The 26,164-nt window shown below is 46.7% G+C and overlaps 2 protein-coding genes and 1 non-coding gene across 3 annotated transcripts; 2 read left to right on the forward strand and 1 right to left on the reverse strand.

Moving 5' to 3' along the window:
- The first annotated feature begins 2,684 nt into the window (after positions 1–2,684).
- Positions 2,685–26,164, forward strand: BUD13 (BUD13 homolog). Its single transcript, XM_058663880.1, has 10 exons — positions 2,685–2,883; positions 5,619–5,709; positions 11,899–11,983; positions 14,111–14,746; positions 15,744–16,153; positions 17,255–17,360; positions 17,711–17,849; positions 18,454–18,638; positions 19,135–19,216; positions 25,767–26,164. Exons 1-10 carry the CDS (start codon positions 2,741–2,743, stop codon positions 25,858–25,860), a joined length of 1,971 nt encoding a protein of 656 aa, XP_058519863.1. The 5' UTR covers positions 2,685–2,740; the 3' UTR covers positions 25,861–26,164.
- Positions 21,640–21,803, forward strand: LOC131480266 (U1 spliceosomal RNA). The gene has a single exon (XR_009245390.1). It is a non-coding gene; the product is annotated as a U1 spliceosomal RNA (small nuclear RNA).
- LOC131480225 (cytochrome b-c1 complex subunit 7-like) lies at positions 21,821–22,221 on the reverse strand. Its single transcript, XM_058663881.1, has one exon. It carries the CDS (start codon positions 22,147–22,149, stop codon positions 21,910–21,912), a length of 240 nt encoding a protein of 79 aa, XP_058519864.1. The 5' UTR covers positions 22,150–22,221; the 3' UTR covers positions 21,821–21,909.

The raw sequence follows: 26,164 nt of genomic DNA on the forward strand, positions 1-26,164 counted from the left end.
GGAGTTTGCCAGGCCATCTTCTTTTAAGATTTTTAGTTTTATTGGAAAGGCAGATACACAAAAAGGACAGAAAGATCTACCTGCTGGTTCATTCCCCAAGTGGCCACAACGGCTGGAGCTGAGTTGATCTGAAGCCAGGAGCCAAGAGCTTCTTCCAGGTCTCCATGTGGGTACAGAGTCCCGAGGCTTTGGGCCATCCTCGACTGCTTTCCCAGGCCACAAGCAGGGAGCTGTATGGGAAGTAGAGCAGCTGGGACATGAACTGGTGCCTGTGTGGGATCCCGGGCATGCAAGATGAGGATTCAGCCACTAGGCTATTGTGCTGGGCTCTGCCAGGCCGTCCATGATCTGATGGATCATTGGCTTTGAAGAACTTCCCCTTGAGTTGGGGGCTGCTCTTTGAAGGTGAGCCCTGGAATCAGGTTCACCTTCCACTGTGATGGGAGAACAATGGCTGATTTACTACTGAATCTCTTGATTGGTGTGAGACAGTTGCCCAAATTCCAGTCAATTCCTGAGAAGTGATAACCGAGTTTCTAAATCGGCAAAGACTAACTGGGCCAGGTAGCAGATTGGAATAACCCAGCTAAAGTTCTTACGGCTGACTGACAGGATCGGGGTATGGCATCTTGAATGTCATAGCATCCTCCTTCACAAAGCCTGTTGGAATGGGGGCCCACCTCTAGTTAAGGGGTCTTGGTCCCTGGAGCCTAGCACATTGCACATGGTTAATAGCCCTTGGATGGAATCCTGTTAGAGCACTAAGGTAACACATGGGTACTGAGTATGGGGAGGGCCCTGCTGAGGGCCAAGGGAGGTGAGACGAGCCAGCCATGGACATGAGAATAAAATTGAAAATATTTTTGGGGAAAAAATGGAAATGCTATTGAAAACAAAATTGGAAATTTCCAAATTGGAAATTGGAATAAAAGTGGAAAGTTCTGTGACTAAAGAAGGAAAGTGATTCACTAGTGAGAGCATGCCTCGTATTTTCATCTTTTAAGTTGGGGAGTGTGGGCATGTTGAGTCATTAGACCTGTGAGCATGCAGGTAGGTGGGTGTGGGATATGTGTCTGTGTTGGGAATGAGGCTCAGGGCAGCTGACTGGGCTAACTGAAAGCTTTAGCGATGCTACAACATTTTCAGGGAAGATTTTTGTCTACTTTCTAGGCAAGCAGCAATTTTTACCTGTGAAGGTGTGTTCACGTTAGAGGTTAGTGTGAGCAGCACTTTTAATGCCTTGAGTTCTTGGTCTGAAAAATGGGAATAAAGCTCCTATTTTATAGGGGTTTTGTGAGGATAAGTGAGTCAATTGGGAAGTGCTTTTATATTTTCTCATATCTAAAAATTCTTAAGGTTTCTGCTTGAAAAGTATTCTGAGAAGAAGCATCTATAAATAAAATCATCCCCACTTTAGAGCTTCTACAAGTCAGACTTCAAAGCCTGGCCTGCCAGTCCTGGCACCCAAGAGTCCAGAGTTACAATATTTGTTTTGTTAGCTATACTTCAGCGCACCTGGTCATGTGATTGCTTAACTGCCTGGAGATGGAAGCTTGGGCATGAGCTTGGCTTTTTTGTTTCCTAAGTAGAAATTATATACTTTTTTTGGAAATCCTAAATAGAAATGTATGTACTTTTTTGTTTTTTTTTTTTTCTTTTGTTTATGTTTTCCCTTTATTTGAAAAGTAGCAAGAAATTGTCCACCTTCTGGTTCACTCCCCAAGTGGAGTGAACTCCACTGGGCTCTTCCATGTGGGTGTCAGGAACCCAAGTGTTTGAGCCAGCATCCATCTCACAAGGTGCACATGAGCAGGAAGCCAGAACAGAAGTCAAGCTGGGATTTGAACTCGGGCACTCTGGTGTAGGATGCAGGTGTCTTAACCACAGTGCCAAACACCTGCCCATGAGCTTGAGTCCTGGCAGGCTGAGCAAGTTTGGGGGTAGGCTGAACAGGTACCGGTGGAGCTGAAGACCGATGCAGGTGGGGGGCCCAAAGAGGCTATACGTCATGTTCACTGGAGCAGAAGTGAGAGACTTTGCCAATGTCTGCTGGCACCAACGTGAAGTTCAATTGGAGATATGGCAAGTTAGATTAGAAGTCAAGGCAGGACTGTGGAGTAGGGGCCTCAGACCAGCATCCCCTTAACACAAGCCCTCAGCCAGCCTGCTTTCCATTCTGGGTGTGGCTACACGCAGTACAGCCCACTGGCTAAAGTCCACGCTTCAAGTAAAGGATTTTCAGAACATAACATTCCCAAGATTTGTATCTAGTTGCAGAATTATCAATGCCTATAAGGCTAATAAGCTTTAATAAAACGAATATATTTAACATAGGTGAAAATTTGAGCGACTATTCCAGCAAAACCAGGGGCCAAGATTGCCTAGCTGGAAGTGCTGGGCACAGGATCCACACATGGTCCACTGCCGCTCCAGGGCCTGCGTCCTCAGCCACCCCGGCAGTTCCGACGCCGGCTGCGGGACAGGGATCCCGCTTCCGTCGGCTCGCTGCAGTACGTGGGATGGACAAAGAAAGAATATGGTTGCGTCACCATAAAAGCGTAGATGAGGCTCAGCCGGCACGTGCGGCACCGACGGGCCTCACCTGTCACTCCCCAGGGCCCAAGCCCTTCTGCCACTTCCGGGTTCTGGCTCCTCCCCGCCCCCTCTCAGAGCGGCGCCGGTTTCGCTCTGAAGAATTTTGTCCCCAGCGCCGAACCGTTTCCCGGCCTCCGCCGCTGCCATGGCGGCAGCTCCGCCGGTCTCCAAGGCCGAGTATCTGAAGCGTTACTTGTCCGGACCAGACGCCGGCGTCGATGGAGCCCCGCATTCCGGTCGCAAACGGCGCAAAAAGCGGCAGAAGCCCAGCGGGGCCGGCGGCAAGGGGTGAGTTGGTGCTGGCGGGGCGGGGCGTCCTTCCCAACTCCGCCCCCGGCCGCCCGGCGCTCCCCGCTCCCGGGCCCGGCCGGCCTCGCCCGCCCGGCCCGCCTTCCAGAATCCCCGCTCGGCCCGGTGCCGCCGGCCCTCGGCTTCACCCCGCGCCCCTGAGCAGTGCACTGCGTGTCAGAGCAGGCCCTAGCGCCCCTCGCTCGTGTCCCGCCTGTGGGAAGGAGGGGAGGGAATAGTGGGGCCGAATTCAGTGCCTCGGCTTGGGTTTTCAGGATCCAGAGCATGTCTGAGGGGCCTTGGTTTCTCATCCTGAACAATGCACCCACGATCTCACATCCGGTTACTTCTAACGATACTACCAGCAGTGACAACTTTTTATGGGATGCTTGTCATTTACACACTTCCTGCCAAGCAGCGTTCTGAGAACTTTAAGCGGGGCTTTATCTAAGCGTCACGACACTCCCATTGGGGAGGTGTTTTTAATCTCCGTCTTTTATAAAATGTGGAGGAGCCCCTCACTGCCACATTCCTGGCTGGATGATGGAAACAGGTTTTTAGGCAGATTTTTGTCTTTTACGATGAGATCTTACTTGGTTCAGGTGGATACTAAATCCAATACTGTTCTTTTAAGAAGAGACTCCGTTGGGTCAGCGCAATGGCTCAATTGGTTAGTCCTCCACTTGCAGGCATCAGGATCCAATATGGGCTCTGGTTTGTGTCCCAGCTGCTCCACTTCCCATCCAGCTTCCTGCTTGTGGCCTGGGAAAGCAGTCAAGGACGGCCCAAAGCCTCAGGACCCTGTACCCCTGTGGGAGAACCGGAAGAGGCTCTGGGCTCCTGCCTTCGGATCAACTCAGTTCCTTTTCTTGAGGCCATTTTGGGAGTGAACCAGCAGATAGAAAATCTTTTTCTCTGTTTCTCCTCTTTGTAAATCTGCCTTCCAGTAAAACTAAATATATATATATATATATTTTTGTATTAGGAAAAAAAAAAGAAAGAGACTCAGAGAAAATGGTCTTGTGAAGATGGAAACCAACACTTGATTGAATTTCTGCTATGGGAGGCTGGCTCCCCTCACCCCATCACAGGCCTTCGGGAAGCTGAGAGAAGCAAGGACCCATCTTCCCAGGAGGCTCCCTAGGGAGCATGGCCTGGCATTTTGGACTTTGGTCCTTTTTAGCTTCCAGAGTGGTGGGGGAGTCTGTTTCTGTTGTCTCAGCCCTCCAGTCTGTGGTACTTTGTTATGGCCAAGCCCAGGACACCAGTATGCCCGGCCAAGCCCAGAACACCAGTATGCCCAGGAAGGGAGCTAGTTCCCAAGAACTGGACCACTTTTCTCCTCAATGCGATGCTTGCCTCCTCCTTCCTTCCCCTCTGACGGGTGTGGACTCTGGAGACAGGAGCCTGGGCTGTGCCCCAGGTGTCCCTCCTGGCCAAGCCACTATCGGCTGTGTGGCTCTGAGTGGCCTAGTGCATCTCCCTGAGCCTTTGTTTGCCGGCTTTAAAAATGGTTGAGTAAAATTGGAGTAATGTAACTAATGTGAAGTGGTGATTGTTGTGATTACAGATGTTGTACAAGTATCCCTATCTGTTAAAGGTTTATTAGGGATTTATTGTTATTTTTAAGATGTATTTATTTGAAAGGCAGATTTTACAGAGGGAGGGAGAGGCAGGGGTTTTCCATCTGCTGGTTCACTCTCCAAATGGCTGTAAGAGGCAGAGTTGGGCTGTGTGGAAACCAGGAGCTAGTGCAGACACCAGAGGCAGGAGCTCAGCCTAGGTCTTCCAGATGGCGGGGAGTTGAGTGCCCGAGGGTGCTCCCCAGCAGGGAGGTTGATTAGATGTGGAGTAGTCCCGTTTGAAACCAGGGGCTCCCGACCTAGGAAGTCCGTGTCCCAAGCAGTGACATAACTAATCAAGTGCCTGCCCTAGGCTTTATACATATTAATTATTCACATCACACTTTATGCTAATAACTCGCATTGAAGTTGTCCCTCAGTCAGTGGGGGCTTGGTTCCCCAAATCAGTGTATTACTCAAATTCGCTGTGTGAAATGGCATAGCGTTTGTATATAACCCATGTGCACAGTCCCACATATATCAGTTCATCTCTAGATTACTCACCATTCCTAGTAGGATGCAGATGCTGTGTCAGTAGTTGTTACACTGAATTGTTTAGGGAGTGATGGAAGGAACACGTGGGTCTGTTCAGTACAGGTGTGTTGCTTTTTCCCTGTTTTTGCCATTGTGTGTGTGGAGCTGTGCACATGGAGGGCCAGGCGGGCGTCGCTGTGCAGTTATCGTGAGCCACATAGCCTTGCTTCCCATTCTCATGGAGCTTAGGATTAAACAACTAAGTACACACTAAGCTAGTGGATTTCTTAGTGATAAGGACAATGAAAGTGCTCTTACTCTGTGGGTGGGAGAGGGTAGGCAAGGAAGCTGTTTCCAAGGAAGTGCTGTTTTACTAGGACCTATAGAATGAGTGAGTTTCCTGGAAGAGAACAGGGGAACAGTTGGTCAGGCCGAGGGAATGGCACTCCATATGTGAAAGCTGGTGTGGTGAGGAATTTGGTCCTTCTGGATACCAGAGGGTGACCAATGAGGCTGTGAACTGAGGTGGCAGTGGGATGAGATGCTGTTAGACAATGTAGGATTTAGGGTTTTAGCATCAAACCAGAAGATCATGTTCTTAGATTGGTATCATTTGTGATTTTTTTAATTCCCATGTAGAATGCGGATTGTGGATGATGATGTGAGCTGGACCGCGATCTCCACCACCAACCCGGAGAAGGAGGAGGAAGATGATGGGGATCTGCCCGTGGTGTGTATCCTTAAGACTGCAGGACTCTGTAATGAGCATAGCTCCTCAGCGCTGCCTGCTAGGGCAGACCTGGTTTGTGAGGGAAGAGTGGAGCACCAAGAGCTGTTTAGCCTGGTCCTCCATGATGCCTGCTTAGACACTGAGCAGTAGGCTCTCAGGAGAAAATGTCCCTGTTGTTTTGAGTGTTCACCTTTTTTTCGGCTAACAGTAAGCTGCAGAATCTAGAGAGGCACCACAAGTGCAGGATTAGCGTGCTATGCCACTGTGCTGGTCCCTGCCTATGTTTTGTTTTGGTTTTAAAGCAGAGTGACATAGAAATAAAGACAGAGCGATCTGTCTGCTAGTAAATCCGCTAGTAAATTCTTCAATTGCCTGCAACAGCCAGAGATGGGCGATATTGAAGGCAGGAAGTCTGACTACCGTGGAGGTGGCAAAAACCCAAGTGTTTGGGTCATAATCTGATGCTCTCAGGCACATTAGCAGGAAGCTGGATCAGAAAAAGAGCTGATATTTGATTTCAGACACACTGATAAGGGATTGCAGGTCTAACGTGCCACACCACAACGCCCACCCCACAGCCATTATTTTAATGCCCAGAGAGAGCTCAATCTAGGGTATATGAGGAGTGATTGTAGGATCTTGCTAGAAAAGAAACAGGAGAGGGGAATTATGGCCAGGATTTGAATTCTAGTTCTGCCACTGATTAGCTTGTGACATTGAGAAAGTTATATCTCCAAGTCATAATTTTCTGTTCAGAAGCACAGAGCTTTTTTTTTTCTTTTGTAAAGATTTATTTTTGTTGGAAAGTCAGATATACAGAGAGGAGGAAAGACAGAGAAGATCTTCCATCTGCTGATTCACTCTCCAAGTGGCTGCAGTGGCCAGAACTGCGCTGATCTGAAGCAAGGAGCCTCTTTCAGGTCTCTCACGTGGGTTCAAAGTCCCAAGGCTTTGGGCCATCCTCGACTGCTTCCTAGGCCACAAGCAGGGAGTTGGATGGGAAGCAGGGTCCTGGGATTAGAACTGGCGACTATATAGGATTCTGGTGCGTGCAAGGCGAGGGCTTTAGCTGCTAGGCTACTGCACCGGGCTCCGGGGCATTTATTTTTCTGTACGATTACTGTGAGGGTCCAGTGTGATAATGTAGTACACAGTTGAGTGCCTTGTTCATAGTCGCTACTTTGTAACTGTAATGTGTGATGCCAACCTTCTTGGAAAGTGTATCTTAAGAGAGAAAATCAGGGCCCAGTGGTGTGGCCTAGCAGCTAAAGTCCTGGCCTTGGAAGTACCGGGTCCCATATGGGCGCCGGTTCTTTTTTTTGTTGTTGTTTAAGATTTATTTATTTTTATTACAAAGTTAGATATACAGAGAGGAGGAGAGACAGAGAGGAAAATCTTCCGTCCGATGACTCACTCCCCAAGTGACCGCAACAGCTGGTGCTGTGTCATTCTGGAGCCAGGAGCCAGGAACATTCCTCTAGGTCTCCCATGTGGGTGCAGGGTCCCAAGGCTTTGGGCCGTCCTCAACTGCCCTCCCAGGCCACAAGCAGGGAGCTGGATGGGAAGTGGAGTTGCTGGGATTAGAACCGGTGCCCATATGGGATCCCGGTGCGTTTAAGGCGAGGACTTTAGCTGCTAGGCCACGCCGCTGGGCCCATGTGGGCGCCGGTTCTAATCCCCGCAGCTCCACTTTCCATCCAGCTTCCTGCTTTTTGCCTGGGAAAGCAGTCGAGGAAGGCCCAATGCTTTGGGACCCTGCACCCACATGGGAGACCTAGAGGAATGTTCCTGGCTCCTTCCTTCAGATCGGCGCAGTACTGGCCATTGCGGTCACTTGGGGAGTGAGTCATCAGGTGGAAGATCTTCTGTTCTGTCTCCTCTCTCTGTATATCTGACTTTCCAGTTAAAATCAATCTTAAAAAAAAAAAAAAGAAAAAGAAAATCTGCTCTTTAGAGATCAGAGCAAGGATCATTGGAAGGAAGGAAGTTACAGGCAGGTGGACATGAGCCCATAAAACTCTTAGCTTTTGAACACTTTCAAAATTCAATGGGCTGTAGCTTCCAGGCCAGGTCCGTCTTCATGCTCAGAGCTCTGATTCCAGCCACTGCAAACACGCAGTGAGCTGTCCCCGAGCCTGCCTGATCTCCAGAGGCTATTCACTTCTTGGTGAGTACACAGAGGGGAAATCTGGAGAACAGGGCGGGCCCGGGCCCCCCTTTTTCACCAACATTATGCTGTGGATGGGATTGGGAGGGAGCAGCCTTGGGGTCTGGGGGGTTAAGCTTCCAGCAGCCTATTGGCTGCTGGTGGGTTCCAGGCCAGGTCTGTCTTCATGCTCAGAGCCCTGATTCCAGCTACCATGTATATGTGGTGAGCTGTCCCCGGGCGGCCAGTGTACCATTTAGCACCAGGCTCTGCCTGCTGGCTGCCTGGCTGAGAGCTCTGGGGTCTTGGGGCTATGAATTGCTGTTTAGGCACCTCCATGTTGAGCCCACTGTGCTTCTGGGTTGCGAATCAATCTTGAAGACTCCTTACGACAGAGTAACTTTTTTTTTGAAGCGAAGCACAGGTACTGAGACCTGGTAGGTTGGAGGAGAGGGACCAGATGGTCTTTATGGGTAAGACTGATATACCAGCCTCCTTTGAGTCCTATGTAGAATATGTTATCACTGGACAATGCTGACCACCATACACCAGTCCATGCAAAAGCTAAGACTGGGAGCTTGTCTAGTAGAACCATATCCTAGTACCTGACATAATGATGAATCAGGAGATGGGTCACATTAGTCAGGGCCATGACATTAACCAGCACACGAGAGAACCATTTCTGGGGGTAGATTCTGTGGGGAATGTGTGGGCCAAACCCTGTGGATGTACTAGTCCCACTGGTTAGCTCAAAAGTTGGGGTGGTGATGGGCTAAGCTAGGTGTGACTAAGGAGCCTGCCATCACTCACAGGTGGTTCGGCAACAGTCTGGCCTGGTCAAGACAGCAGCACCCAAATGTGCATCCTAAATAGGGTGTTTGATGGGCTGGGCTGCAACGTTTGCCAGCTCATACATGGCCAAATAGAAGGCCAGACTGCGCCGGGCACTGGCCTAAAACCCAATGGCATGTATGAGAACTGGGTCTGGGAGTGGATCAAGTGGAGGAACTTGGGAAACTCCCCTGGCGGGTCATAGCTCCTGCTGGTGAACACATGGTCCAGACCTGGGGCTCGGACAAGCTGGACAAAGTAGCTCCAATAGCTGGCTAATGTGTGGGTTGGTAATGGAATGGGGTGGACCGGGCAGGACTGAACAAACCTTAGCTCACAAACAAAAGTAGAAAGCAGGATGGAGCACAGGTCATGCCGAGGTAGGCTCTTAACACCTACTAGTCTGCATGAGCCAGGGACGCTAAGCTACAGCATCTAAGGCAAAGGCCAAGACAGATGAGGGACTATGCCAAGCTGAGTCAGAGCAATCACTGGTATGTGCACTGTCTGTGGCTGGGAACAGGCCTGGTTGGGGAGCTAAGGAACACCCTAGCTGGGTTGAGGTTCCCACCAAGGAGCGTGGGGGCTGGTGTGGGGGCTGTGTTCTGGTCTGGATATTGCTGCAGACTCCCTTGGCACAAGTGTGGACTGGGACTGGTTGCACCAAGCCGGACTAGACTCCGACACCGTCTGGTGCTCTAGAAGACCAGGGTAGATGTGGGACAGACTAGGCTAGGTCCCTGCCCCAACTGAACCATGTGTGAGCTGTGTTTGGGTATGGATAAGACGTGGCTGGGCTGAAACATCCAACAGTAAGAACCAGCTTGGGTTTTAGACCAGTCAGGAAAGGCCACTGTTCCTACTAGAAGAGGAGGTGGACTGAGTAGGGCTGGCTCATGGACCCACTGATATGCGCGAGATCTGGCATTGGGAGAAGTTCTGATGGAGGAGCCTTTTCAACTCCTCTAGCAGGACACAGATCCTGCAGGTAAGTACAAGAAGCACAATAGGGAACAGCCCAGTACAGGCCATGGAAAGTTTCCCACTGGCATACATTTGGCATGGGTTGGGGGCAGACCAGGCTGAGCCAGTTCACATCACCCGCTGGAGAATCTGAGCACCAGAACTGAGTGTGGGTCAGGCCAGGTATGGTCGCGACACAAACCAGTGCACATTACAGAATGCCAAGGAGAGGTGAGCCATACCAGATGCAGTTGCAGCACCCAAACAGCACATGTGATAGTCAGGGGGAGGAGGCAAAGCCGACGGGAATGTGAGCTCCCCTGCTGGACAAGCACTCCCACTGGAGAGCATGGGTTGGGATCGGGCAGGCCAGGCCAGGCAGGGCTACAACACCTGTGGGCCTCATGTAAGCTAGATCAGGGAAAAGCCAGCTTGGACTGACTGTTCCAACTGGTGCAAGCAGAAATTAAAGGGGGTGAGGGCTGGTTAGGCTTTGCGGCAGCATCAGCTGACAGAGGCTGGCACTGGAAGCTAAATCTGTCAAGTTAAATTCCAGAACCACCTGGAGAGTGTATAATCTGTGAGTTGGAGTGGCCTAGAAGGGAAATAATGGGCTCCTCCCTCTTGGGTTACCACTCCCACTGGAGAACATGAAAACCAGGACAGGGGCTAGGGTAGCTAGATAGAAAAGCATCCAACAGCATATGTGTGGGCTGGATAGTGGAGCTGGTTTGGTTGAACTAGGCTTCAATGCCCATTGACATGTATGAGAGCTGAATGGGATGTGGGACAGACTGGACTAGTCATCTGCACATACTGGCAAGTACTGGAACCAGGACGGGGGCGGGCCTGGTGGGGGTTATTGTGAGTCACTCCGACTAGGCTGCAGCTCCCACTGGTTTGTGTGAGAGCTGAGTGTGTGCTGGGCAGAATCAGGCAGGACTGCAACACCCTTTGGTTCCAGTGGAAGACAGAGATGGAAACAGAACTGACCCAGCAATTGCAACCACCAGCTGATTGGGGCGATGGATTGTGCCTGGCCCTGTACTTGCCAAATACACATAAAAATCTGGTCTGGGATCACCTCAGACAAGGTTTCTTTGGGGATCTCTCCAATCGAACTGCTGGACTCAGAACCCTAACTATGAAGAGAAGTGCAGGTTCCGTGGCCTGCCATGGAGTGCAAGTGCCGGAGCCAAGCCTCCTAAGAAGTGGAGAGCATAACCAGTGGAGGATATGGCAGTTTATCGGAACCTTCAGGGGATACCTGGTACCACAATAAAGGACAGCCATATGTTGGCAATGCAAAACTAGGCAAATGGAGGCTCCAAGGTGGACTATGTCAATCAGTGGATTCTGGATAGATTTCATCGTGCTTGGAATGACGAGATTGGCAGCAGTTCATAACTGTTGAGCTATCAAAACCCCTTGTGAGCAAGACCCTTGGAGCATGCCCCACATAGGGGATCTGAGATGGGTGGGAGACTGGGTGGGACTTGTCCCTTTATCTCCCCCTTTACCCCAGATACATGACGAAAACAATGTGGAAATAATAGTTTTACCCACTTTCCTGTAGCCCTTGAACCTTTGTGCCCTAGTTAACTATGTAAAGATTGTCAAAAATATAGAAAAAAAAAGAAAAAAAACCCCAAAATTCAATGGGCTGCCTTGTAAGATAATGTGTTCCCCGTCTTTGATTGAGTGATCACTTATCAGCAATACTTCGGAGAAGATGCCAGTGTGTTTGAGAATTTGGAGAATATGAAATGTAGATTTGTGCTGTAAAGATTCTGTGTACATCTCTGGCTTACTTGTTGGATTTAAGAATAGCTGGCATCGTGACTGCCTGCAACGCCAAGGTTTCCCAGGAGTCGTGACAGGCATGACAGGGAGGCAGCCTGTGTTCTTCCCTTTGAACAAAAAAAGTGAAAGCATAGAAGGAATGTAGCTGCTTTTAGCTTACGCAGTGGCAGGTATGTATCTGGAGTGTTAACAGAAAGCTTTGTAATGAAAGAAATAACCTTTGGATCAGGAGATAGAGCAAATAGAGGAAGGTCTATAATTAAGCCAGAATATTTAAATCGCCACTGGTGACTGGGGAGCAAGCATCACTGAAGGCTACAGCACGTTTCCGGGCCGTGTGCACCTTGTGTCCCAGGAATGCTAATGTCAGCACGTTGGGTTTTTGAGAGACCATGGTGTTCCTTATCCCTATGGTTTTCCTGGACACGGTGTCCTTGTTTCCACAGGTGGCCGAGTTTGTGGATGAAAGGCCGGAAGAGGTAAAACAGATGGAGGCCTTTCGCTCCAGTGCCAAATGGAAGCTTCTAGGAGGTAAGTTCCTCCAATAGATGAATCTCAACTTCCCATTTACAGGGTATTCCTTCTTCCCCCCCACCTTTTCCACACTTTGCTTTTACAGGAGTGATAGTTTTGGTGTTATTGAGCCTGGAAAATATGGTGGGAAGAATTCAGGATTTCTTTTTTCTTTTAGAATTTATTTATCTATTTATTTGGAAATCAAAATGACAGAGAAGGAGAGACAGCGATCCTCCATTTACTAGTTCACTCCCCAAATGGCTATAATAGCAATATCTGGGCCAAGTTAATGCTAGGAGCCAGGAGCTTTTTCCTGGTCTCCCACATGAATGTCAACGGCCTAGACACTTGGGCCATCCTATGCTGCCTTGCCCAGGCTGTTAGCAGGGACCTGGATGAGAAGTGGAGCAGCTGGGACACAAACTGGCACCCATATGGGATTCCAGCGTTGCAGGTGGTGACTTTATTTGCTGTACCACAATGCCTGTCCCAGAGTTCAGGATTTCTTCATTGGAATAGAACATGGGAATTCAGACCGAGAGTCCCCCTTTCTCTCTTGCGGGTTATTGCGGTCAGAAAGTTGCTCATTTGGGCCTCTTCTCTGGCCTGAATGAGAGAGCAGTTGGTCCACAGGTAGGACTTGACAAGAAACAGGAACACTTTGGAGACTTCAGCCCCTATGTCCTCTGTCCCCACTGTATAGGTCAAGGGCGGGCCAATGTTTTTTATATGTTTCATTTGTGTTAATAAATTTTTCTTTGTTCCCGCAACTATTGGCATTTCACAGCACAGTAGCCTCCACTTGCCTACTCTAGACCTTCTCCCTGGGCTTATAAATGAACTTGCTGTTAAAAAGGTTTTTTGTTTTTTTGTGGTTGGTTGGTTTGTTTGAGTCTGAGAATTGGCTGCGAGGGCTGTGCTTGTGCCTCGCTGTCTGAGCAGACTTGTGCTTGCCCTGGTGCTCCCGCCTGACACAGGAGGAGTCCCCACTAAGTCTTGGTGCAGTTGTTGACTTGCAGATAGGCATTTGATACTTGCAGGCTGCTGCCCTTCACTGAAGGCTCCGCACTGATGCCCCGTTTTCCTGGACCTTTGTAGGTAGGCATAGTTGCTAAGGACCCAGGCCAGTGAGTCCGTCTTGAGCCCAGCGGTCAGTCAGCTCCTTGTGGCCACTGGAACCATGCTTGATTTTACCCCTTGTGTGTATGCTTTCATAGAAAAAAGACCTTGCTCTTTGTAGTTGTTAAATCCCTGGTGCTTATTCCTTTTCCCCATATTGAGGATGAAATCAATTCCTAGACAGGGTTTGTCAATCTGTGTTGTACCCTGTGCCTTTATGTTAATTATCCTGCATTTTTTATTTGAAAATGAGTATAACAGAAGTGGCAGCTATAGGTTGGTGATCACTGTTGACTCAGTTTTTTATGAGCAAAAACTTCAGTCTCAAGATGATTTTATCAGAATCCTTTTCAGTTTTCTTATATGCTACTTTATCCTGCAGTTGTGTTGTATCCAGACTTTCGTTAATCTGTTCAGAGACGATGTGGTTTCCATGTCTGAAGGCCTATCAAATACCAATTTCTTTCTTTCTCTCTGTCTCTCTCTCGCACACACTCATGCAATCCTTAAAATAATTGCTGAAAATATCCCCAAAGTTCTGACTGCTTCTCCCCTTTTATAAATGTCATGGAATTTATTAGCCTTATGGGTTAGCTTTACTGTCGGTCTCCTGCAGACGCTCATGCCTTTCCATGGAGGGTGGATCTAATGTGGTAGACCTGTCACCAGAAGAGAGAAGAGGTCTTAGTTTATTTCATGTACTTAGCAAGTATACGCGTGGTCCTGTCCAGGTTTTTGGTTTTGGTCCATGGAGCTCATTGACAAGAATTAGAAGGAGAGGAGGAACTGGTTTTGAGGAATGTTGTAGTGTCTATAAACATTTTATTATGTTGTGGCTCTGAAATGGATGGTGTGAAAATATGAATTTTTTCCTCTGCTGCATGTTTTTAAAGATTTTACATGGACTGTGGTGAGTGCTTGGCTATCCATAAGGAGATGAGCTGTGAGACCTGGTGGGCTGAGTAGTCCTAAGGTGTGCGCTGACTGGAGGGTTGGGAATCTGACTCTGCTCTTTGTGTTTAGGTCACAGTGAGGACCTGCCTTCACCAGGGCGTTTCCACCACAGTAACCCGGATCCGTCTCCTCCCAGGAGGGTCCGTCAGGATACTCCAGACCCTTTCCCTGCCAGGGCAATCCATCATGACACCCCGGAACCCTCCCCTCCCAGGCGCATCCGTCATGACACCCCGGATCCCTCCCCTCCCAGGGGCATCCGTCACGACACCCCGGATCCCTCCCCTCCTAGAAGGATCCGTCACGACACTCCGGATTCCTCCCCTCCCAGGAGGGTCCAGCATGACTCCCCTAGGAGGTCCCGTCCTGGTTCAGCAGATCCATCTCTTCCTGGGAGAGCTCACAGTTCTTCCAGAAGAGCTCGTGACAGTTCACCGGACATATGCCAACCTAGGACAACTCTTGACACCTCGGACGCAGGGCAACTCAGGAGGGCCCGTCATGACTCCCCTAGTTCGGCACCTGATGTCACTCATTCAGTGTCCAAAACCAAAAGTAGTAAAGCCCCAGAAAGAGCACCTAGCAAGATTTCTCATTCGTCACTCCCAAAGAAGAGCAAATATGACTGTGACTCAGAGCTCTCCCCGCCACACACAAAAAAAGCAAAATCGCATTTTGGAGATAAGAAGCAGCTTGATTCTAAAGGTGAGTGTGTCACTGTGTCACCACCCATGAAGCACTTACTCCTTGTTGGTTTTCTGTTACATCTTTACTTGTTCTGTCAGGTGTGAGAATGGGGTTTCTTTGAAAAGTGAAAGACTCAGCTTAGGAGAATTAAAAAATGACAGTGGCAGAGGGGAAGTTTTTAATGAATTCCATTATTTTCTCTCCTCCCCTTGTATAAGAATGCTACATGTTTGTGGCAGAAGTTTTAGAAGGTACAGTAATGTACAAAGCAGCAGAAAAGAAGTGATGCAAACTTCTGTCACTCAGGTAATCCCTGGGCATGTTGTAACCAGTGTGCTTTTGGCCTTTTGAAAAAATTAATGTATTTGAGAGGCAGAGGTCTAGTGAAAAAGAGAGCTCCCATGTGCTAGTTCACTCCCCAGATGCCTGCAGTAACCTGGGCTGAAGCTAGGGGCCGGCCACTTGGTCCAGTTCTGTCTGTTTGGCACAAGCCGGGGCTGCTGCCTACTGGGATTTGCGTCAGGAACTGGAGCGTGATGTTGAACCCAGCCACTCTAATGTGCAATGTGGCCATCTCAGCCAGCAAGTTAAGTGTTTGCCTGCTATTATTCTTTTTTTTTTTAAATTTAGTATGTATTTCCAACTTTGGCCATCCCGTGGTGAGCTGACTCCAGGTTGCCTTTTGTCTGGTCCAAATTTGACATGGGTGGGTGTGTTGAGGTTTTGATGCATTAGTGACCGGTCAGGGTCGCTTGTCCATGGGGAGTAGAACCCCCCATCTCTCATGCCTGGTGCTTTGGAAATGTCTCTGGCTTTGCTCTTTTCCCTAAGGCATCTGTGCTTGTGTTTAGGTCTGTATTGTATGTCAGCTGGGTAGGTTTTTCTTGAGGAGACTTCCAAGGAGATTAGTTTACTGTTTAATTTCTAGACTCTTCTCCCATCCAAAGAAAATGCCTTTTAAATTCTTCAGCTAAGAGACTTCCGAGTCACACATGGGGCTCTTCTTCCTATGCAGGGACCTGCCAGGAAGCTCCTGATTCCGATCTTTCTCCTCCACGCCGTAAACAAAACCCAAGGCCTCAGAATTCAGATTCAGACCTGTCTCCTCCACGGAATAGGCCTCAGCGCCGAAGCTCTGATTCTGACCTCTCTCCACCAAGGAGGAAACGGCACACCAAGTCCCCTGATTCTGACCTCTCTCCACCAAGGAGGAAACGGCACACCAAGTCCCCTGATTCTGACCTCTCTCCACCAAGGAGGAAACGGCACACCAAGTCCCCTGATTCTGACCTCTCTCCACCAAGGAGGAAACGACACACCAAGTCCCCTGATTCTGACCTCTCTCCACCAAGGAGGAAACGACACACCAAGTCCCCTGATTCTGACCTCTCTCCACCAAGGAGAAGTCAGTCTTCTGGAGAGAAGGTAAGAGCGCTGCACTTCCAGTCTTACTTCACATGAATGCTGGGGAACTGAGCCAGAGAGGAGGAAGCTCTAGCAGCTCAGGGCATCTCAGCTGTAGATAATGATAGTACCTTAAGATTATTCTGAGAAATGAGTTAAGTGTGAGTGAAACTTAGGACAAAGTAAGTATTTAGTGTAATTTGTTAAAAGTTTGATTGCATGTCTCTAGCTCGAACATAAAGAGAGTTAGTTAAACTGTGAAACCACTTCAGAAATCACATTGTCTGGAGAATGTGTTTTGTTGTATTTTGTGTCTGTGATAAGGCTTGGGGAATTAGTAGAATGGAAAGCCACATGAACCGTGAGTAATCGTGAAGAAGAGCAGCAGGAAGGGCATCTGACCTGCGAGCTGGTTAAGAACTGAGGCTTCATGCTTCTCATCAAGTCTTCTCAGGAGAAGACAGACCCAGAAAGGATTGGTCCTTAGCAAGGTCAACTGGCCTGTCCTAAACTTGCTTTTAGGAAGGAAAAAAAAAAAAGATATCTGTGTCAACTGGACCCCTTGACATTTTATGTATCTGTTTAGTTCATGGAAAGTTTGATATTATTCATTGAACGATATCAAGACAAACCAACTACTCAATTTGTGATGTGGGCAAAGTGGAGATTAGTAAAGTTTTCCTTTGGTCATATCTTGTTATTTCCTGAAATAAATCTACAGTGTAAGACCTAACATTTGTTCAGGTTTGTGCTTTAAGTGGAGAACTTGTTTTCTGTTTGGTCTGTTCTGGAGGGCCTAGAGCTTGGTACAACTTTATGATACTGAGTCTTGATGTGTGCAGTTCATATGCTGCAAAGTCAGAACTACAAATGCTAAGCTCACCTTCTTACACATTGTTGGTGTGTGTTTCCGTTTATTCTTTAACTTGACGGTACTATTACATTATCCATGAAATCTGATTTTATTCTTTTTCTGTTTTGCAAATCCTTTGGTGATGATGAGAACACAAATTTGGAAATTTTTATTTGATCATTGCTGATCATCAGACAGAAATGTGGTTAACCATGTATGCCATGGTCAAGGTCTCATTTGTGACGGGCGTTTGCTTTCTCATTGCATAGGCTGCGCACATGTATTCTGGGGCGAAAACTGGGTTGGTGTTGACTAACGTACAGCAAGAACAGCAGGAACTCAAGAAACAGGACCAAGAAACCATGGAGTTCGAAGGTAAAAATGTGGAAGTGCTTAGAATATTTCAAGTTCATGGAGCTTTTATTTGTTTGTTTTTAATGTAGCTTATTGATAATTGCTGTCAAATTTCAGCTTTGTTTTTATGCATCCATTTTAACTTTGCCATGGGATCAAATGGTTCCTACCTTCTTGGAAAAATGTCATTTCTCAGACGCATTACCAAAGTGCTTCTAGATGTTCTCTGGGAACTGTCAGTGGTCTGGCTGTAGAAGTCCTTACCTAGCGTCTGAATCCCAAGCTGTTGGTATCATGTGTTAGAATATTATTTCTGATTTTGATACCCGTTATATATCTTTTTCTTTCTTTCTTTCTTTCTTTTTTGGTAGCTCAATTCCAGTTTGCTGAAACTGTATTTCGAGATAAACTTGGTCGTAAGAGGAATTTGAAACTGGAACGTTTAGAGGAGAGGAGAAAAGCGGAGAAGGACATGGAGAGAGATGAGTTATATGCACGATGGGGAAAAGGGTAAGGAAACAACAGGAAAACAAGGCTGCAGGGATCAGAGCAAGCCATTTCTTGTCCTGCCCAAGCTGTTATTACACAGTTGATGTGACTTTAAAATAGTGATGATGAAATGCATGGAAAGGTGAGGGAAGTGGAAAGAAGGAGGGTTGGGCAACAGGTAGGGTACTAAAACACAGTCAGGTGAACCTGGCAGCTTCTAGCGTACTGCAGCATAGTAGTGGTGACTGAGGCTCTTGATGGTGTGAAGTACCCTGTCTAAAGGACTGGAAAAGGGGAGCTGGTATACCCCAAACAGGATACCAACAGGATTGGTTGATGTGGTATATTTGGAAAAGTTGTATTATGCCCCTTAAAGCTGTGCAGATATTGCACGTTAATAAAAAAAAAAAATTTTTAACATGCCGTTAATCAGGAATGGGAAATTCATTGTGCTGAATCCCCTTGTTAGAATACCGATTTACTTCACACTTGCAACTCATATTCTGGGAATTTTACTGTTTTCGGTGTTTAGCCTGAGCTACTAGAAGGAGGAGTGTGGTCATCTCAGTGTAGGAGTGGAAGTGTTGGACACAGTCACAGCCCCTCCTGGTTCTGTTTGGTTCAGGCTTGCCCAGGGCCGGCAACAGGAACAAAACGTGGAGGATGCAATAAAAGAGATGCAGAAGCCTCTGGCCCGATACATTGATGATGAGGACCTCGATCGGATGCTGAGAGAACAAGAAAGGGAAGGGGACCCCATGGCCAACTTCATCAAGAAGAGTAAGGCCAAGGAGAACAAGAACAAGAAAGGTGAGACTCCTGGCAGTCACTAGAGCTGGACATGATTTGTGTGAAGGGAGAGAATTATTAGGGCGCTCACACACAGCCATGTGTAAAAGAAGGCTTTCCCGTATACTTTTGAATTCCTTTGTATTTGAGAATTTAAATTTAACTTCATTGATACAACTTTTTTCCCCCTAAAAGTTTATTTATTTACTTGACAGACTTACAGAGGAAGATCAATCTTCCATCTACTAGTTCATTACTCCCCAAATGGCTACATTGGCCAGGGTTGGGCCAGCAGGAAGTCAGAAGATGAAATTCTATCCAGGTCTTCCATGTTGGTGGTAGGGGCCCAAGTAATTGGGCCATCTTCCACTGTTTTCGTAAGCATGTTAGTAGAGAGCTTGATTGGAAGTGAAACAGCCAGGACTCAAATCTTTGCTCACGTGGGATGCCTTAACAGCAGGGGGTGGCTTAAGCCACTCCACCACAATGCAGTAACTCTTTTCCTTCCCTTCCTTAGTGAGACCTCGCTACAATGGCCCAGCACCTCCACCCAACAGATTCAACATCTGGCCTGGGTATCGATGGGATGGAGTGGACAGGTAATCCTGAGTATTTCCTACATTTGCTTGTTCTCTTCTGCCTGACCCTAACATTTCCTAATTGTTTTAAATCACTCTATATTCTGCCTCATTCTCTGTGACAGTCACAAGGTGAGTAACTTAAAGTTTGGGACAAAAACTTAGATGGTTAATATAGGATACCTTTGTTTTAGACATTTACTACCAACCTTTTTTTTTTTTTTTTAGAATATTCTAAGATTTGGGCCCGGCGGTGTGGCCTAGAGGCTAAAGTCCTCGTCTTGAACGCCCTGGGATCCCATATGGGCGCTGGTTCTAATCCCGGCAGCTCCACTTCCCATCCAGCTCCCTGCTTGTGGGAAAGCAGTCGAGGACGGCCCAGTGCATTGGGACCCTGCACCCGTGTGGGAGACCTGGAAGAGGTTCCTGGTTCCTGGCATCGGATCGGCACGCACCGGCCCGTTGTGGCACGTGAATCATCGGATGGAAGATCTTCCTCTCTGTCTCTCCTCCTCTCTGTATATCTGACTTTGTAAAAAATAAATCTTTAAAATAAAAAAAGAATATTCTAAGATTTATTTTTATTACAAAGTCAGATATGCAGCGAGGAGGAGAGAAAGAGACAAAGATCTTCTGTACGTTGATTCACCTCCCCAAGCGACTGCAACGGCCGAAGCTGAGCTGATCCAAAGCCAGGAGCCAGGAGCCTTTTACAGCTCTTCCATGTGGATGCAGGGTCCCAAGGCTTTGGGCCATCCTTGGCTGCCTTCCCAAACTGCAAGCAGGCTGCTGGATGGGAAGTGGGGCTTCCAGGATTAGAACCAGTGCACATATGGAATCCCGGTACGTGCAAGACAAGGACTTTAGCCGCTAGGCTGCTGCGCCAGGTCCACTAGCTACCTTTCATGATATTTTTAAGGTTTAGAGGGAATGAATCATGAGTTGCAGGCTGCAGCCTTCTGTATGTTTTATCTGTAAAATGTGGCCCTGTAGTTCTTAGGAGAGAGCTGCTTGTAATATTTCCCAAACTCTAATACCTCATGTATTCAGCCACCAGCATCTGTATCTTCCTGTCTGTCATGATGGAGGAGCTGTATTGCTCCTACCCTGAGTCAGTCCCTCTATGTTAGACGAGATCGGGCACATTCAGGGTGGTATGGCCGTAGACACAGTCCCTCTACTATCACATCTCATCTCATTTCTTGCCTACTAAAGAACATTGTTCTAGTATCTAGCACAATGATTCCTAAACTTTCTAATTTCATGACCCCTTTATACTCTTAAAAATGTAGGACCCACAAAATCCTTGTTTACATAGATTATATTGTTATTCACCATTTTAGAAATGAAAACTGAGGCATTTAAGAAGTATACCAATTTATTTTGAAAAATAGTAAGGCTATGATAACATAATTACTATTTTTTTAAATAAAAAGAACTATTTTTCAAATTGCAGAAATACCAACAGGATAGGGTTGATCTATGTTTTTGCGAATCTCACTCATGTCTGACTCACATAGCCAACTGGTTTTCCCTTTGTCTATTGTCAGGTGTTGTTTAGCTGAAGTACAGAAGGTTCAGTCTGCCCATAGGAAGGCAGAGAAGGGACAGATGCTGTGTTCACAGTGTCTCAAGTACATGTTGATTCCATAAAGGTTAGGTCTCTGGAATCTGAAACTCTATCACAGAACTTTTCATTCTGTTGCATCAAAATCCATTTTATCTTTTTCCTAATTTGAGTGAATCTTCTATCCATGCGTAACTTTAGTACATTTAAAAAATTTTCATTTGAAAGGCAAAGTTACAGAAAGGAGAGACAGAGATCTTCCATCTACTGCTTCACTACTCAAATTGGCACAGTAGTTGGAGCTGGGGTAGTCCAAAGCCAGGAGCTCGAAGCCTTCCTTGGGTCTCCCACGTAGGCACAGGGGCCCAAGGAATTGGGCCATCCTCCACTGCTCTCCCAGGTGCGTTAGCAGGGAGCTGGATTAGAAGAGGAGCAGCCAGGACTGGAGCCCGGTGCCTGTATGTTATGCTGGAGCTGCAGGCAGCAGCTTAGCCAGTAATGCTCTACCACAGTGCCTTTAGTCATTTTGTTGTTATTTGTAGACTCTTTTTCTAGTTTTTATCAATATATTTATTTGCTTTGAAAGGCAGAGAGACAGATGGAGTTCCTGTCTTCTGTGTCAGATTCCTCGTGCCTGTTACAGCCAGGGTTGTACAGCCTGAAGCCAAGAGCCAGCAACTAAGTTGGGATTTGTCACATAGGTGTGGGGATCTAACTTCTTGAGCCATCACTTGCCACCTCCCAGGGTCTGCATTAGCAGGAAACTGGAATCTGCAGTGGAGCCGAGACTCGATCCCAGGCTCTGATATGAGATGCAGGCATCATTTTTATTTCAGCAATGATTATAGTAGACATTTATTTAAAGTAACACATCCTTATACTTACCTGGCAGGGGAGATACCATGATCACGAACATGTTTTTCCCATGGCGAGGCTCACCCATTGCACTCCGGGTGAGCTGACCCCTGCGATTTCCCCAAATGTGGGAAACTTGACTGCATAATTTGTGGTAGTGGGGGACTGCGTTGGCGCTCTCCCCTGTACAAATAAAAAAAAAAAAAGTAACACATCCTTCTTGTGTTTCACATTTAACCAACGTGGTAAAAATGCTTAAGGACAGCTGTACCTGCAGATGTCAACTATACGATTATTTCTTTCCCCATTCTTCTCTCTCTTTTTTTTCCCGAATAACCTCTTTCAGATACGGTTCAAGGTAGAATTTATCCTCTTCATTTTTTGACCACTGCTCCGTAGGCAAGATCTGCTGCCTCATGGTCAGGTCCAGTGCCCTCTTGATGTGAAACATCCTGTCATTATAAAGGTTCTCAGGGAGCCTCCTAATGGCTTCTTTCACATCTTCGTCCTTGTGTATTGTATCATCTTGCATTAACCCCAGCTTGTTGAATCCTGCAACATTGTAATATCACTTCGGAATGCCCTCCAGCCACCTGAAGCTGCAACAGCAGGTTGCCCCGGCATGTTGGCCATGTTGGCCATGTTGGCCATGTTGAGCCGAGAGCAGAGCAGGCATCTTAGTACACCACATGCCGGCTCAGTACGTGAGCTGTAACATCACGTGTCAGTCATTTGAAGAGCACTGGTTTGCGGAGTTCTACAGCTGTTCCAAATGTTGACGTATTTTCATTATACAGTAACAAAAAATGTTGCTGCTGTTAACATGATCTCTGACCTTATCACAATATCTTCAAATATGGAGAACTAAGAATTATGGTGACACTTTTTCAGAATTCTAATTTACACTTAAAACCTTGAATCTTATCATTGGTAACGAGTGTTGTCAGTTTTTCTTGATGGATAGCTCACTTTGTACAATAATTAAGTTTGTAAATACCATCAGATTTTATATATGGATTGTACCCTTTTCTTAATATAGACTGCTTTACTTCCTCCTTTCTGTTCTGAATGGCTTCATTTATGTATTTATTTATTTATTTTGGCACATGGCATTAGCTAATCTTTCCAGTGCAGAGCCTAACTAGAAATTGTAAGAGCTGATGTCTTTTGTTTATTTCTAATCTTAGCAAAACATGGTCTTCTATGATTAAATATGTATTTTTAAGTTTTTTTAAATCAATAAACCTAAAGTTCCCTTCTGTTTTCATTTAGAATTTTTTTCATGTATGTTGGATTTTTTTTAATATTTTAAGTTTGTTGGTTAGAGTTAACATGGCAGCATGGTGGTATTTGAACTATAAATTATCTCTTCTGCAGTGGGCAACACCTAAAATTTCTGCTTGCTTTTTTTTTAACATAAAATTTTTTATTTATTTGGAAGACAAATATACCGACTGGTTTATTCTCCAAAAGCACACAGTGGCGGTGGCTAGTCTGTGCCAGAGCAGAAACCAGGACGTCTGTCCACATCTCCCACGTGAGTGACGAGCCGTCAGCTGCTGCCTGCCAGGGTCTGCATTAGTAGGAAGCTGGATTTGGGAGCAGGAACAGGGCTGAAGCCCAGGCTCTCTGCTATGGGATGTGCAGATCCCAAGTGGCACTTTAACTGCTGTGCCAAACACCTGTTCCCGTTTTTCTTTTTTGTTGTTTTGTCTAAATTTTTGTTTTCAAAACTAAGAATTCTCTCTGACCTAGTTTTGTGCTGATGTTTCCATTATCCCAGTTGCTTTTTTCCACTTCACATTTTATTTTTACTGAAGATTTATTTAGGCGCTAGCATCTGGCTCAACTGGCTAATCCACCTCCAGCATCCCATATGGGTGATGGTTTGTATCCTGGCTGCTCCACTTCCCATTCAGCTCTCTGCTTTATGAGCCAATGCCTTGGGACCCTGCACCCATGTGAGAGATCCAGAAGAAGCTCCTACCTCCTGGTTTCAGATCGGCTCAGCTTCAGCCCTCACAGCCACTTGGGGGGTGAATCTTTGGATGGAGGACCTTCTTCTGTAAATCTGCCTTTCCAATCTAAATAAATAAATAAATAAATAAATAAATAAATAAATAAATAAACCAGAGGCAGATTAATATTGAATGAAGAACAGAGATATCTTTGATCCACTGGTTCACTCCCCAAATGACTGCAGTGGCCGGCCAGAGCTGGGCCAGTCTGAAGCCGGAAGCTTCTTCCAGATCTCCCACATGGATATGAGGGCTCAGGGACTTGGGCCATGTTCTACTTCTTTCCCAGAAGCAGGGATCTGGATTAGAAGTGGAGCAGCTGGCACATGAACCAGTGCCCATATCGGATGCTGGTACCACAAGCAGAGGCTTAACCTATGATATCACGATGTTGGCCCTTAACATTTTGTTTATTCTTTTTTTTTTAATTGTTTATTCTTTTATTTCATATTGCCATCTTGCTTACTTTCTGATTATTCAGTCTTTAACCAATTTTCCTAGTTTCGTGTCCTCTTAGCCTACCATGGGGAATTTTTCCCAGAACAAATTTGTAATTTATAATCAGAAAAACCCATTAGATCAGTTATTCTAACTCTGTTACTTAAGGAAGAAAGTGAGGACTACATAAATCTGCAGTTTACGTAAAGTCATGTCTCTAGCGTGATGACGCTGGAGTTCTGAGCAAAAGCCGGTTCTTGTCTCAGCTGCTCCACTTCCCATCCAGCTCTCTGCTTGTGGCCTGAAAAAGCAGTAGAGGATGGCCCAATGCTTGGGACCTTGCACTTGTGTGGGAGACCCAGAAGAAGCTCCTGGCTCCTGGCATTGGATTGGCTCAGCTCTGGGGGATGTGACCCAGCAGATGGGAGATCTTTCTGTATCTCCTTTCTGTGTATCTGCCTTTCCAATAAAAATAAATAAATCTTTAAAAAAGAAAAGGGAAAGGGAAGGAAAGAAGAAAGACAGGAAGGAAGGATAGGAGGGAGGGAGGAAGGAAAGGAAGCAAAAGAAAGAAAAAAGAGAAAAGAAAGGAAGAAGAAAGAGCAGCTTATGCCCCCAATGTAAGCCCCAACTTTACAGGGACCAGCATTTGTCCTAGTGGTTAAGCTGCTGGTTAAGGTACCCACCTCCCATAACAGAGTGCCTGGGTCCAATACCCTGCCCTGGTCTCATTTGCACTTCCTGATGGTATGGACCTTGTGAAGCAGCGTATGATGGTTCAAGGAATTGTGTCCCTGCCATGCATGTGGGAGAGTTGGATTGAGTTTCTGGCTTCTGGCTCTGGCTGCAGCCCATCTCGGCTGTGGATGTCATGTGCATGTGGGGAGTGATGTGAGTTCTGTCTCTGTGTGTCTCCTGCCTGATAAAAAGACCAACCCATCTTTTCAGAATGAAAATCTAAGCCTTTTGCCATGCTGTACCAAGCTCACAAGGACTTGGATTCTGTCTGCCCTTCTACCTTGGACTTCCTTTCTTGTTCTGTAGGCTGCAGCACTACACGTGTCAGGATACTTCTTATTTCTCAGCCCTTCCTCTTGCTGCTCATGCTGGTCTCTGGCCCTACATGACCCTGATCCTCCAGCTCCTATACCCGCCTCTAACCCTGTGGTCAGTGCTTGCTCTTTCAGCCTTTGCTGACCATTTTCGTCCATCTTTGTGTTACTGTTTACTGGGTTGCTGAGTAAGATCTACTCTGTTACGTGATACTCCGTGTGTATTTTTACCATGCTTGATGCTTTCTATTGCAGGTTTAGTTGTTTAGACGTCTCTCTCTTCTATCAGTCCATGAATTCTTTATGATGAGAATTATTATATTCATTCTCCTAAGGCTTAGCACAGTGCCTGATGAGAGTAAGTGCTTGTTTAGTGAGTAGGTGAGCTGTAAGCTGTTGACATCAGCTGAGCTTAAAAGAATGATTAAGATTTGAAATATTTGTCACAGACTTGGAGGAAGGGCTGAGCAGGGGCTGAGGAAACGAATTGTTTTTTGTCCCTTTGATCCTGTTGCGTATGCTTTCGGTGTTTTCACATAGCCATTTGTACTTCCTTCTGTCCCATTGTTATTGTGAACTTTTCTGTCCTTTATAAAATACATGTCCAGTTGAGGATTATGATTAGCATCTCTTAATTGCAGATCCAATGGGTTTGAACAGAAGCGCTTTGCCAGGCTTGCGAGCAAGAAGGCAGTGGAAGAACTTGCCTACAAGTGGAGCGTTGAAGATATGTAACTTTCCAGAGCCTGTGCAGGGGCATGTGGGCTGTAGTGGTGGGCACAGGGCAGCTAGACCTCCGGCAGGAATAGTCCTCCATACTCGTGATCACAGCCACACGGACCAGCAATCAACACGGTGTTCACCACAGAAGAATGAGGCCAGATATTTGGACAAGGTACCTGTGCTTTGCAGGTGTGCCAACACTGGCTGTGGCTGACTTTTCACAGGAAGCATTGATTTCCGTACCCCATCCTTTGTTCTTGGTTGGGATTTTTTTCCTTCTTTTTAAAAATAAACACTCATTTATTTTTTTAAAAAA

Source organism: Ochotona princeps, chromosome 4 (assembly GCF_030435755.1).
Source record: "Ochotona princeps isolate mOchPri1 chromosome 4, mOchPri1.hap1, whole genome shotgun sequence".
NCBI lineage: Eukaryota > Metazoa > Chordata > Mammalia > Lagomorpha > Ochotonidae > Ochotona > Ochotona princeps.